General features: G+C 34.6%; 2 protein-coding genes across 3 annotated transcripts; both read left to right on the top strand.

Annotated features, from left to right (window-relative positions):
• Window positions 1-815: 815 nt before the first annotated feature.
• On the top strand, window positions 816-8,255 carry ncf1 (neutrophil cytosolic factor 1). Of its 2 annotated transcripts, none has more exons than XM_022680567.2 (12): window positions 816-834; window positions 2,223-2,328; window positions 2,456-2,536; window positions 2,625-2,700; window positions 3,833-3,998; window positions 4,114-4,172; window positions 5,426-5,548; window positions 5,681-5,788; window positions 5,881-5,998; window positions 6,215-6,328; window positions 6,773-6,939; window positions 7,782-8,255. In XM_022680567.2, exons 2-12 carry the CDS (start codon window positions 2,257-2,259, stop codon window positions 7,901-7,903), a joined length of 1,206 nt encoding a protein of 401 aa, XP_022536288.1. In that variant the 5' UTR covers window positions 816-834; window positions 2,223-2,256; the 3' UTR covers window positions 7,904-8,255. The 2 variants fall into 2 exon arrangements, with proteins under 2 accessions (XP_022536288.1, XP_007245354.3); XM_007245292.4 differs by having other exon boundaries at window positions 817-834; window positions 7,785-8,255.
• A 2,155-nt stretch (window positions 8,256-10,410) lies between these two features.
• On the top strand, window positions 10,411-13,101 carry LOC103024427 (interferon alpha-inducible protein 27-like protein 2). The gene is made up of 5 exons (XM_007245290.3): window positions 10,411-10,510; window positions 10,621-10,653; window positions 11,848-12,009; window positions 12,688-12,813; window positions 12,916-13,101. The coding sequence occupies exons 1-4, from the start codon at window positions 10,501-10,503 to the stop codon at window positions 12,771-12,773; spliced, it is 291 nt and encodes a 96-aa protein (XP_007245352.3). The 5' UTR covers window positions 10,411-10,500; the 3' UTR covers window positions 12,774-12,813; window positions 12,916-13,101.
• Window positions 13,102-13,484: the final 383 nt, after the last annotated feature.

The following is a 13,484-nucleotide window of genomic DNA, read 5'->3' as shown; positions in this document are numbered from 1 at the left end:
CTTTTGATCATGTACTAGAGATAATAATTAATGTTATTCACAAAGTAAGATAATTAAAGTATTTGTTACTGTCTGAAAGATACAATTGATCAGTAGTGTACATAAACAGAGACAGAACGTGAAATTTCAGTGTAGTGAAGTGATTTTATATATTTTTTCACACATACTTGCAGTTAACATGCCATTTAGCATGTTTTCATTAGTTCAAAAATACTGTTTTTGTACATGCTACCCTGACACCTTCCTCAAGACATGACTACGTGACCTCAAGCACATCTGTGGCACTGTATTTTCACTTGTATTTAGGAGACTGTAAAGCACAAAGTGACGAAAGAGTTGAAGGAACTGCAATTTCCTTGCATTTCTTCTCTCTTTCAGTAAAGAGTTGAAGCAGACATATAGTCATTTCTATATGTCTATGTGATTTATGCCTGTGTACACTGACCATCAGCAAAAATATGTTTATATATTTAAGATATATTTAGTATTTTTTCTACTATTGTTTTCCATCTGAAAACTTTCTAAGTAGTTTAATGTAGTCACCTACAGTGCAATTCAATATATATGTTACTGTGAATAACTGTACGAGATTTCCAAACATTTCCGAAAATTAAAGATGACAAAATTCACTCTTTTATTTCCATATTTTACAGATTCAAAATAAAAAGGGGCCTGGAGCAAAGGTATGTGTGCCATGCTTAGACAATACTTGGGGATAACATCTTATACGGTTATGTTTCTGCAGGGTCCAAAATGTTTTGTTTTTTTTTTAGCCTAGGAGTATTGAGGGCCATGGCATAGCCTACCCTGATGGAGTTTTTTGCAGATTTTGAGGTGTGTAGAGCCAACTTGAATGGAAATGTTTTCTTCTGGTGACTTTTTTGACGTATAACAGAAGTAAAACAGAAGAACGGTACCCTGGCTCCTGTGTCTGCTAAATCGTCCTAAAAGTCTTTTTGCTGTCAAATGGGGTTGGATTAGCATCTTACAAGCTTGATTAGGAATCTTACAAGCAGTTCTCTTGGAGAGTTTGCTTGGTCATCCAAACTTCAACCATCCCTTTTTGCTTACGTATAAATCAATTTGCCATTTTGCTGCTAGTGCTTGTGACTAGGATTAAGAAATTTTCATAACCTGACCTTTTCTAACAATGATTGTTTATATGTGCACTTATACATTTTATTATTATTAAAATTTAAATTTTGTCAGTAATCTGATTAACACATTTACATGCACATGAGTAATCAGATAATGTGAAAACTCTGGGTTAACATGAGTCACTCAATAATCAGATTTCTGCTTTGCAACTATCCAACAATCTAAGAGAAAGGATGTAAAGTAAACCCCAAACTCACTGCCTTGGCCTTTTATAAATGTAAACCCACTTTTTTGAAAACATGAAACTTATTTTTGTACTGTGCTGAGAAATCTGATTACTGGGCTGAAATCTAGCTCTCTATCAGATTTTATCTTAGTCAGATTTATGGGTCTTTATAATGACACTGATTATGATTGAATTATTGAGTGCATCTAAACACACTCATTGCTTTTGAACAAACCATAGCCCCAAGAAGTGAATTAGAACTGAGACAAAAATTTTGCTAATATTGGTTAAAATATTAAAATGAACAATTTATCAATATGATGTATTTATGATCACCCAAAAATTGCCTGGTGTGCCAAAGCATTTGCATGTCATTGTAATTAATAAAAAGGCTTGTTCATAACATTCACATATAGAGATAACTTTTGGTGGTAGCCTTTAATGAAATTCCTCTTTGGGTCCATTTTCCAAGCTTTCTTAAGCTCAAATCTGAAGACTCAATTAGATCAATCAAATGCCTAACAAATTATGTTTTAATCACATTACTTTCAGTATATTGGACACAATAGATTCATAAATGTTCCCTGACAATATAAAATCTAAATTTGACTGTAAATAAAATGAGCTGAATAAGCAGCAAACAGAGCATTTATAAACCTTAACAGTGTCTTTATACTTTGTCAAAATCCTTATTCAAAGAAGTGAGGAAAATGAAAACGCCCATATTGTGACAGTTGAGTGCATTCAGCTCCAAAATGCATTTGAATGTTAGATATTAGGCTGTAGATGATGTGACAAAAAGGCGGGATTTGTGAGGGAGTTCCTCCTACTGTCACATCTCAGACTTTCTCTGTAAATCTGGTTGCTATAAAAGCACTTACAACATGTTGTTGTGCAGTTTTCTTGCAGTGAGATTTGCAGAGTCAAGCAGGATGGCAGACACTTACGTACGACATGCGGAGCTTTTGGGCTTTGAGAAGAGATTCTATCCAAGTCAGCATTATGTAAGTGTACTACTATATAATATAAACTTATATAAATATAAATACATATATATGAATATAAACTTTAATACAAAATAATTGCATATTTTGGGCTCTTTAATTAATGTATGTTGCTCATTTTTGGCAGGTTTACATGTTCTTAGTGAAATGGAGCGACCAGTCAGAGAAATTAATTTACAGAACATATCCAGAAATCCACACATTCCATGTAAGTCCTTCACTGACACATTTTTTAGATTTGTCATGAGTAATGTCATAAGTGTTTTTTTTTTTATTATTATTCTTCGTGGTTGCAGAAATCTCTCAAAGAGATGTTTCCCATCGAGGCAGGAGATATTGACTCTAAAGACAGAATCATTCCTTCATTACCAGGTGAGAACAACACATAACACCATTTTTGAGACCAGCAGTCTGGAATCAGTCTAATCTCCCTGAAGTGTTTTAACATAGGCGTTTATTTGTTCTGAAAAGGGAAGCAAAATCTGTAGTCTCGATTTCTACCTTAGCGAAGGAAACACCTGCTTCAAGTCAAGCATTAACATTTTCGCAAAAGGGGAATCACAGGGGGATAACATCAATGCATCTGACCAGAGCTAATAATGTTGTGTAGACACAAACAGCTGGTGCCACACTGAATGTTAAAATGGACAGGTTTGGAACTTTGAAAATACTGTACGTTGAAATATTGTAATTTATATTAGCACAGACTGTATTGTTATTTCAGTCACTCCTTTTGTGTATGTCAAAAATTTTGTTTAAAAAATATTTTCTATATCAAATCTAATGAAGAACATTTTTATGATGAAAAAAGCTAACATTAAAGATTCCAAGGGCATTTACTGGACTTTACATTGACAAACAAATGTGCACACGCTTCAGTTTTCAGTTCTCTAAACCTATTTTCTATAACGACATTGTGTTTGTTTCTGCAACATGTAACTGCCCTGAAAATGAAAGCTGTGGACTTTCCACCAAGAGTTTCCAAACCACCTGTGTATTTGTTCAGTGATGCAACCAGAACGAAAAAGAGAAGTAAAAACACAACCAGACTGTGCAAACCAAAAATATACATCTAACTACATTTTTAGTTTCCTTCAACAAAGGCATACAGTGCCATGGTTAGCACCCTTCTCACAAACACCCTCTATAAACCTGAAGGACTGATTTTAGTATGTTTTTATAGTTTCCTCCCTTTAAACATAAAATACAGTTGCATTGTAGTGAGTCAAATAATGTGATTGAATTAATAACTAAATTACTAAGTAAGGAAAGTAATTTAGTTTGATTACAGGTTATAAAGTTAGGCACTGTTTAGTCTACCCGGTTAGTTTGCTGGTTGTTTAGTAATGACTAACATGGTTTCTAGTTAGCCTTCTTAGCTAAATGGTTGGTAAAAAGACAGTTTTCCTACTTTTTCTTCATACTTAGTTCTATGTTTACCAAGGTAGTTTCTCAAATCCTACAACAAACATCTGACAAATGTATTGAATTTTTTATTTCATAGCTCCAAAATGGCTGGACAACCAGAAGTCCACAGAGACCAGGCAGGGGACCCTGGCCGAATACTGTCGCTCTCTGCTCGGCCTGCCTCCAAAAATTTCTCGTTGTCAGCTAGTGAGAAACTTTTTTAAAGTACGCCCAGAAGATGAGAGCCCACCGGCTCCTCATCCGTAAGTATTTGTAATATTACTCTCGACTATGTAAGATGCATTTCGTATAATGATTAGATTCGCAAAGCCTATTTTTAGTAGTGCTTTTTGAATTTTATGGATTTCATGTTTGTAGGTTCAAACGAAATGAGACCTACGTAATGTCCAGGGAGAGAGCAAGGACCACCACTTCTGGTAAGATAAACAGTCTTTCTTTACACAAACATGACTTTAAACGTAATAATATAGCATCTCAAAATCCACAACAAGATCTAATGAAAAAAGCTGTTATTTTTTTACATTACTTTCAGTACATTTCAAAGGGCCTTAAATGGCACTTAAATGCAACTTTCCTGCTGCATGCTATGCTACTCAAATTACTTTTTGGTACCTCTGTGAAATTTCCATTATTGCATTTCCCCCGTGAAATTTAGCTGGTGATGTCACAAACCACTGTCACCTTAAGGGCAACGAAGCAGTAAAAATGGAGACTGTTGCAAGGACCAGATTTTCAGTTTGTGTTTGTGGCCTTTTCTCATAGTGTTGCCTAAATTGACTATTCTCTTTATTGATTTAAAACTATACAAGATTTACACATATTTTTTATGCTGCCTTTCATTTAAGCAGGAATTTGGATGTTCAGTTAAGCAATCAGATAAATGTACACTATTTAAATATTTCAAAAAACAATTAGCTAATGACTTTTAAATTTATTACCACTGGTTTGACAGATGTTAATCAATGATTTCTTCGCATAAGTTGTCATTGTTAGCATTATCCCAGATTAGCATTGTTAGTAATACCATTACACGCATTATCTGTTTTTGTTTTGCATATCCAAACACCGTGGACACATATTTAACTTGGGCAACACTTTGTGTAAAACTGATTTAATGTCATGCACATGGACAGTGTTAATAAACTGTATAATACTACTGTTAATGTGTGGTGCAGCAGAGTGGGGGCGATCCAATTGAAGTGTCTTTTCTGAACTTTGATTAAAATTGAACACAGTATTAGTCCCTCTTCATAGCACTTGGAACCACAAGTGTTCCAGCTAACAATTTTTGGCTAGTATAGCGTTCAATCTGTCCAAAAGTTCTCTAGATGTTTTTAGAGCATGTTTTTAAACGTTCTGGTAACATCAGTGGAAAGTCACTTTTTTTGTCATTTTTTAGGGAATGTTATAATATTTTGGGAATGTTACTTTTAATGTTCTTTCAGAACGTTCCTGGAACAGTATTTCTATAATGTTACTAATTTATTATTTAAATTTTATTTATTCTATAATGTTACAATAAATATTCTAATAGCCTTCTCTGTTAGTTGGGCAGATACCAAATTTTGTCAGATAAAGTTAAATAATGTACGTACCATGTAGGTACCATGCAGTGAAATGGTGTCTATAATAAGATCTTTAAAAAAAAGTCTTCTTTCATTTTGTGCAGAAATCACTGGACCTATTATGCTGGACAGCTACAGAGTTGTTTCAGATTACAGCAAGAGTTCAAAGTATGAGCTCAACTTGAAGGCCGGAGACTTGGTCGATATTGTGGAGAAGAGCCCTAATGGTGAGAAAATAATTCAGTTTGACTATCTGAGATTATTAGTATATTATAGTTATACTAATTTATGCACACTTACACTGCCCTTTTGTTTGATTGTTGTTGACGACAGAGCATAATTGTTCTTCTCTGCTTTAGGCTGGTGGTTTTGCCAGTTTGAGACCCATAGAGGTTGGGCTCCAGCCTCTTATTTAGAACCACTGGATGGACCTGATGAGAGAGAAGAGCCTGAGCCTGACTATGCAGGTCAGTGACTCCTACTGATCTACTGCTGACTGTAGTAATAGTGCATTGTAAACAGATCATAGATTCTGATGACCATTGCTTGTGTGTAACAGGCGAGCTGTACAAAACCATTAAAGCCTACAAAGCAGTGGAGGAGGATGAGCTATCACTGGAGTTTGGAGAAATAATTGAGGTCATCCATAAACTTCTGGATGGCTGGTGGGTGGTCAGGTATGACATTTATTTTATGGCTCTTAACCAAAATCTCCAAAATCTCAACCTTGACATGGTTGTTTGGTACTTTAATTTTGCCCTGGAGCTGTGATGCTAATGTAGATCATGAGTAATGTAGGTTATGTGCACCAAATTAAATTGAAAAAAGCTAACTTTTGCCAGACAATCAATTTAATAGTTGTTTGATTCACAGTCCATTTTTTTCTTTAACAGGAAAGGAGAGGAGACAGGCTACTACCCTAGTATGTTCTTGTGCAGAACAGGAGAAAAGAAAGAAGTTGAGGCTGAGAAAGACATAATGAGGAGAGAGACTCCACCGCCCAGGAGGTAGGTTTGTCTAATAAAGCTCACAATACTGTTACATGTATATATCAGGAAACAAAATGAAATGCAAGAAAAGTGTATTTGACAGGTTCTTTTAAATGAGTCACATTCTATGACTTCTATGACAACTAAAACATGTGCATGTGTGTACCAGGAACATGATATAGAAGGCATTACCACCCACAGTGAACAGCACAGTGATTGGTAATGATTGTGACCAGTGGAATCTCTCTAAAAATGTTTGTACAAACATGCAAGTGATTCTGGCAGAAATAACATCATTTACATTCAAAGCAGAAGGCACTACACACATTTACCACAAGTCAATGCAGTGTTCTTTAGCTTCCATTGTACATGGCAAAAGTAATTGGACAATATGACATTTGGCAAGTTAGTGTACTACATGTTAGTTCAGCCCGTTTCTAATCTTGCTGTCTTGGCCTGTAGGTCAACTATTCGCAATGCTCAGAGTATCCATGCTAAGGGTCGCCAGCGAATCAGCCAGGACACCTATCGTCGTCAGAGCCGCCGGTTCTTACAGCAGAGAGGAAGAGTCTCATCCCAGCCGAGGAAGAACTCCAGAGCTGCTCTGGTGGAGAAGAACAGTGACAATGGTATGTTACCTATATAAAAACAATCAGTCATCACATAGTGTCAGTTTTTTTTTAAATCAGATAATCCAAACTAAGACTAAAGCCTTATTTGGATGGGATTAGTTTCTCAGGGGGTCCTGGGGTAATTTTCTCTTTTATGGAGTGTCCTCTGTGATTTTATTCCAACGACCATGTACATGTTTTTCTCAGACGTCCTCTGAGAAAATTACAGTCTGAATTACCTACTGTTTTTCGCTGAACTTCATGGTCCTCCGTTAATTTTAGTCCCATCCAGACGGACATCTCTGAGTTTTATCACCTTGCGTTTAATAAAATAGCTATTTGTCCACTGCCACACACCGTAATTACACTTTTGGCGCGTGTTTCCACTGAGATCTACATAAACACGAACGCGATGTCACGTGACCAAGAAAGCCAAAAAACTTACTGGTCCTCCTGTTTTTTTCAGTTGCAGTCCGGATGCAAGAGTTTTATCACTGAGTAGAAATGTGAACTATTTTTACAGTATTCACCTCCTGAGAAACTAATCCCATCCGGATAGGGCTTTACCAACAACTGGGAGGGTAGTTAAAACAGCGTTCCAACTGTGAATGCGTAGCTCATGATTGCTTGCTAAAAACTCTTGCAGTCACCCTGGTTTCATGGTTTTTACACAATTTTCACAACTCACTCTGTTGATTAGCCAAGACATATTTGGTGTTTTGCTAAGGGTTCCTTATGTTTTATACTGGAGATATGAAGCTTATTGCAATGATAATATTCCAACAAGCAAATAAATTGCAACTGTGTGTGTATATATGATTTTTGAAATGGATTTGTGTCTGTTTTTCTATGTGCTGAAGCAGCTCCCTCTACTGATGAGGTGAAGAAAACTCCAGTTATCCCTCCTCGGCCCAGCCATGAACTCATCATGGAGCGCTGCACGGAGAACACCCGCAAGCGCATTAGCATCCATGCTAACTGAAGGGGGACTGAACAGTATTATTGCTAAAGCAAATTAGGATAAACAAGAGCCTGATTAGAGTTTCCCTGCCCTATAACATCTATTTGATGACAAAATATGTATAATACTTGGTAAAGCAGCTACATCTTATGGTTAAGCTTGGGCAGGCCTGGCACAGCAAACAAGCCTACACCTTTGGTAAATTCTCACTTTTGTGCTGTAATGCTATATTTGTCTTAGCTCTCTATGCTAACAGGAAAAGCACATAGGAGTTAAAATAGATTACCTTGGCTGTATGTGTTTGCATATTTGTAATAAGCTACCTTAATGTTTTTGTAAATGTTTTTTTAATTTCTTTTAATAAAAAGAGAAATAAAAATATAATTGTCTGAGTATTCTCTTTAAGTACAGTAACTTATATAATAACTTGTTTTTAAGCAGATAGTAGTGACTAAATCAATTTAGGCCCACCACAACATGCTGCGGGTGGTCTTGCCTCCAGAGCCTGGAGTCATGCTGCATTTAATTTATCTCAGAAGTCAGATGTTGGAGCTAGGAATGACAGCATTCTAATAAAACATTAAAATAATAATAACACTATTTCCCTATTTTAAAACATTTACTTAATAGACTGAAGTGCTAAGAAACACATTGGATTCTGAATGTGAAAGTGATGAAGCTCTCCTGACGTTTTGAGTATGAAATCCAGTTTTTGGAGGAATTCGAGTTGACATTTTCTACTTAATCAGACCACATTCAACCATACCCACGTCAAGCTTACATTAGAATAAGACAAACATTTAAAGACATAACATCTACAATTTTCCAGCCCACTTTAAAAATACCATGATTAATTAATTACAACATTTCCCTTAGAAAGAATCACTAATGCCATTAAAGGTACATACTCTTCTTTTTATGATATTTGGGCCCATTCATTGATTTCTTAGAGAGCAAAGGTTTATAACGTATTACAAGAAACAGTGACCTTATAAATAATCCTCTGCAAAGTTTAAAATCCTTTAAAATATTTGTTTTCCCTTACGGATGCAAAGAAGTAAGGCAAAGAAACCATAACAATAATGATACCCATAACACCCTTATGAGAATAATTTTTTTATTTATTGATTGATTTATTTATTTCTCTTTCTTGTCTTTTTTCCGCCTCCCCGTCTTATTGAAGAGGTGAAGGTTTGTTAACGGTGTTCTAAACATTTAAATGTGCTAAAACAATAAAGATCATGTTTGCAAAAAAAAGTCGCAATACCAATGTCGCGCCAGTAGGTGCCAGTATTCACTAATTGTTAAATTCAAGAGTAGCAGACATGAGAGTGTGTACCATGAGCTGAGCAGGCCACTGCACTTCAAAGGACCAAGTCTCATCATCACATAAAGGTTTAGAAGAATTAAGAGAAAATATTGAATGTATCACAATCCTATATCTTTATAGATGTATTTGGCAATCAATAGCAAGAACAGCAAGTAATATTACTGTACCTTTTTCTGACCATAAAGCTGGCATTTATGAATATTCAATGGAGAAAAAAATGCCTATTCTTAATATATCTAGTAGACCTAACTGCAGTTTATCAAACACAATCTGAATATTCGTGAATATTCATTCAACATCTTATCACAACTGGATTACCAGGCCAGATACTAAATCATTACCATGTCATATACAGTAACACGTTTAGTTTGTAAATGTACCTTTAAATTAGGGGTGGGCAATATTATATCGTATACAATATATCGTGACACAGAAATATCATGATATTAAAAATCCATATCGTGATAATAGGGCTGTTCTGTCTTAAAAGTAGTCTATTGTTTACTGTGAAGCTTTAGCTGTATTTATTGTATAATTGTTTTAGTTTGCAGTTTATATGCATCCACTAAATATTCTGCAATATTATTTGCTGCATTATATTATTTTATGCTATATTATTTATTTTGCCACATTATGATTATTCTGTTATACTATTATACTATATTCCTGAAATGAATTAATTATTTTAGTTTTCCTATATCGCCAAGTATATTGTTATTGCAAAAATACCCTGAAATATCGTGATATTATTTTAGAGCCATATCGCTCACCCCTACTTTAAATTGATTTATGTAATAATAAACAATAGTACAGAAAATGTTTTATTTCGTTATTTATTTTCACTTTACTGTATTTTCCACATATGTTGTTCTTAGTCAATAAACATACATTGATTTAGTGGATTTAGCTTGTAGCTTATGTTGTAGGGCAACCCTGTGCATTGTAAGGCCCAGGGGCCCCATCAGGCTCTTTGGCTTTAGATAACTGGACCTTCGCATATAATGTCTTAGAAAATGTACTGGACTTCACTGCACATGTTGAAGGCCAAGACACACTGCATTTCTTTCTTGAACAAAAAAGTGTAAGTAAAAGTGAATACATTTTTTTTTGTAATCTGGAAAGTTACCAAAAGGAAGTATATAAGATGAGGGTGGGGTTTGCAGGATGTTTTTTGTTTGGGGGGAGGGGTGTCACTTCTCAGCATCAGTTTCGTTTCTCTGGAACAGCACTGCCCCCTCGCAGCCGCACTGAAATAGACGCTGGAGGAAAGCTTTCACATCACTACACAATGGGGCTGCGTAAGTACACACCTTCACCTTTCTCTCATCATCATATTTCATCATTTTTCTTTGTGTGTTTGCAAAATATTTTGAGTGTATTAACATTACTCATCCCTTTTCTTCAACAGTAACACTCATGGTAGCTGCAGGTGCAGGAGCAGGTGGGTCATATTTGTTACTAACATTGCATAATCTGGTAAAGCCAGCATTTAGAATCCCAGGCCTGTGGCAGGTCATACTTTAATAATTTTAATAGTCTCTAATCTGTCTAGTTTAGCTATTTTGGGAGTAGGCTCTAGAAAAATAATTATGCATGATATCCAGGCTGAATATGATACTTTTTTTTTCTTTTTTTTTTTGCATGGATGCTTTTTTTATGTTTAATGTATTGTTGATCATTTTCTCCTAATATGAGTTTTCTGTAAAGCTGCTTTGTGACCATGTCAATTGTTAAAAGTGTTGTAGAAATAAAAGGGAAATTTAAATTTTACATACAAGTACAAATGAATATTTTGTAACTTCATAAAACTGAAATTTACACAACTCTCTCACTTCCAAAAATAGATAACCAACCAATCCAGAAGAAAAAGTGTATTAAGTATATTTTTAAAAAGCATACTTAACATTAAAAAGTACATACTAAAATATGTACTAAAATACATACTAAATTTAATATTTTGGAACACCTTATGGTAACTTTTAATATTTAAGCATGTATTGTTAAGCAATGCTTTAAATATTATGTGTTAATTAAATATATATATATATATATATATATATATATATATATATATATATATATATATATATATATATATATATATATATTTTTTTTCTATTAACAAATAATATTTAAAAGCATTGTTTAAAAAATATTTTATGGAAGTACAGAGAAAGTATATTTAACGTGTATTTTCATTGAGTGTATTAAATTGAAAATGCACTTTTAGTATTCTTTACCTAATTTCAAACTCATAAGTATACTTCCTTTACACAAGGGAAAGAAGCTCTGTTGGTGTTTGCTCATCCGTTTTTTCTTTTTTTTTTGTCAAAAATGAGCAAGAAGGCTAATGTAGCTAACAAGTAATAGAAACATGTAAAACCCATTTATACAAAATGCAGGCATACGTCTACACCAACACACTGCTGTATGACTTGCTTATGTGCTTTCTGAAACTTTAAATATGCTAATGCTATTGTATAGGCAGATAAAACATTCTCCTATGTTTATTCTAGCTAGCAAAGCTGCTAGCAACCCTGTCAAAAGCTTGTATTACTTGTAATCTATGTTATAAGTATCTGAAACTGCATTCATATGTCTATATTTACTTATACTTGACTGTTTTGTCTCCAAGCTGGATCTGTTGTAGCAGTTCCAGCTCTGATAGCAGCAGCAGGCTTTACTGCCACTGGAATAGCAGCAGGATCTCTGGCTGCCTCAGCTATGTCTGCTACTGCGGTAGCTAGTGGTGGTGGGGTGGCTGCTGGCAGCGCTGTTGCCCTCGCACAGTCTATTGGTAAGACACTAAGATAACATTTCACAGTAAACTGGATCATTTACTGTTTTTTTTATAAGTAATGGTTATTTTTACACAAACCTTTAACTGTGATGTTTACAGTGTTGGTAATTTGAAAGCAGGGGTTGTAATGTCTGCTACACCAACCTAACCATTTTATTTACTCCTAAACTACCAATCCTTTATAAATGTTCATAATTATAAAAGTGTTGTAGATATGTAGTCTTTGGGGACTAGCCTGTGTTGTATGTGTATCATTCTACCTTGAATGATGTGCAAAACTCAAGCTTATGTCAGCATGTTTAGAACTGGTTTATGTAATTAATAGCCTTCTGTTATGTAGCCTCCAGGCATAAATGATTGAGTCGTCTGTTTTCATTCACCACTATTGTGAAAAAATCTGACTCAACTAGTTTTTCTAGGAGAGGTGCATTTTAGTTCTGATGTTATTTTTAGCATTTAATAATTAGACAGATTCTAATTAGACTAAATTAAACATCCATTAAGTTCATCCAAAATATTCAACATTCTAAAAGGATGATTGGATGGCAGTTCTGAGTGTTTTTGGATTTTGATTATTTTATAAAACATAAAGTAATACATGAAGAAAAATAAGGCACTGCCAGAAACACAATTCCATTTTATCCAGTTTTTACTGAAAGTTGTGTTGTTGTTTAGGGGCAGTCGGCATGTCTGGAACCGTGGCATCAGCTGTGGGGTCTGCAGGAGCTGCTATCGGCGGAGCCATCGGATTGTTGGTGTAACATCATCCAGCACCCTCAGACCCTCATGCCATCTTTGTCTGTACGGAAGCCTTTGTGTTAAATTCTGATATCATGCTCTATTTATTTAATGTAATAATACTATTCTCCCATAATGACTTTCTTTATTCTTTTGCTTCAACAGACACAGCAATGCTACAACAATACTTGAAGGAAAAGCTGAGGAAATGGCTTTTCTGTCACTAATTTGAACTTGATGTACTTTACTAAAGCCTAACTTTACCTACTTTACTAATTTTCTACATGAAGGAACACTGCAAAGTGTTTTACCTGATCAACAAAAAATAAATATATATATGCTATAAAATAATTTTGGTACTGTCTTCTTATTTTATTTTGATACACTTTGTGTTTTGTTTTATTTTGTGAAATATATGGTGAAATGATAAGGGTGCCCCATACTTTTGCACCGGTCAAATTTTGGTTTAATGCATATTACACATTTTCTGTTAGTACAATAAACCTCATTTCAATCCTGAAATATTACTGTGTCCATCAGTTATTAGATATATCAAACTGAAATGGCTGTTGCAAACACCCAAATATTTAGAACTAAAAATGATTAAGATTAATAGGGGTGCCCAAACTTTTTCGTATGACTGTATATATATACAGCTCTGGGAAAAAGAGACCTTTTTTCTGAATCATTTTCTCTGATTTTGCTATTTATAGGGATGTTTGAATACAATGAAC

The sequence above is a fragment of the Astyanax mexicanus genome, chromosome 1 (assembly GCF_023375975.1).
Source record: "Astyanax mexicanus isolate ESR-SI-001 chromosome 1, AstMex3_surface, whole genome shotgun sequence".
Taxonomy (NCBI): domain Eukaryota; kingdom Metazoa; phylum Chordata; class Actinopteri; order Characiformes; family Acestrorhamphidae; genus Astyanax; species Astyanax mexicanus.
This window is presented reverse-complemented; position numbering and strand designations above follow the sequence as displayed.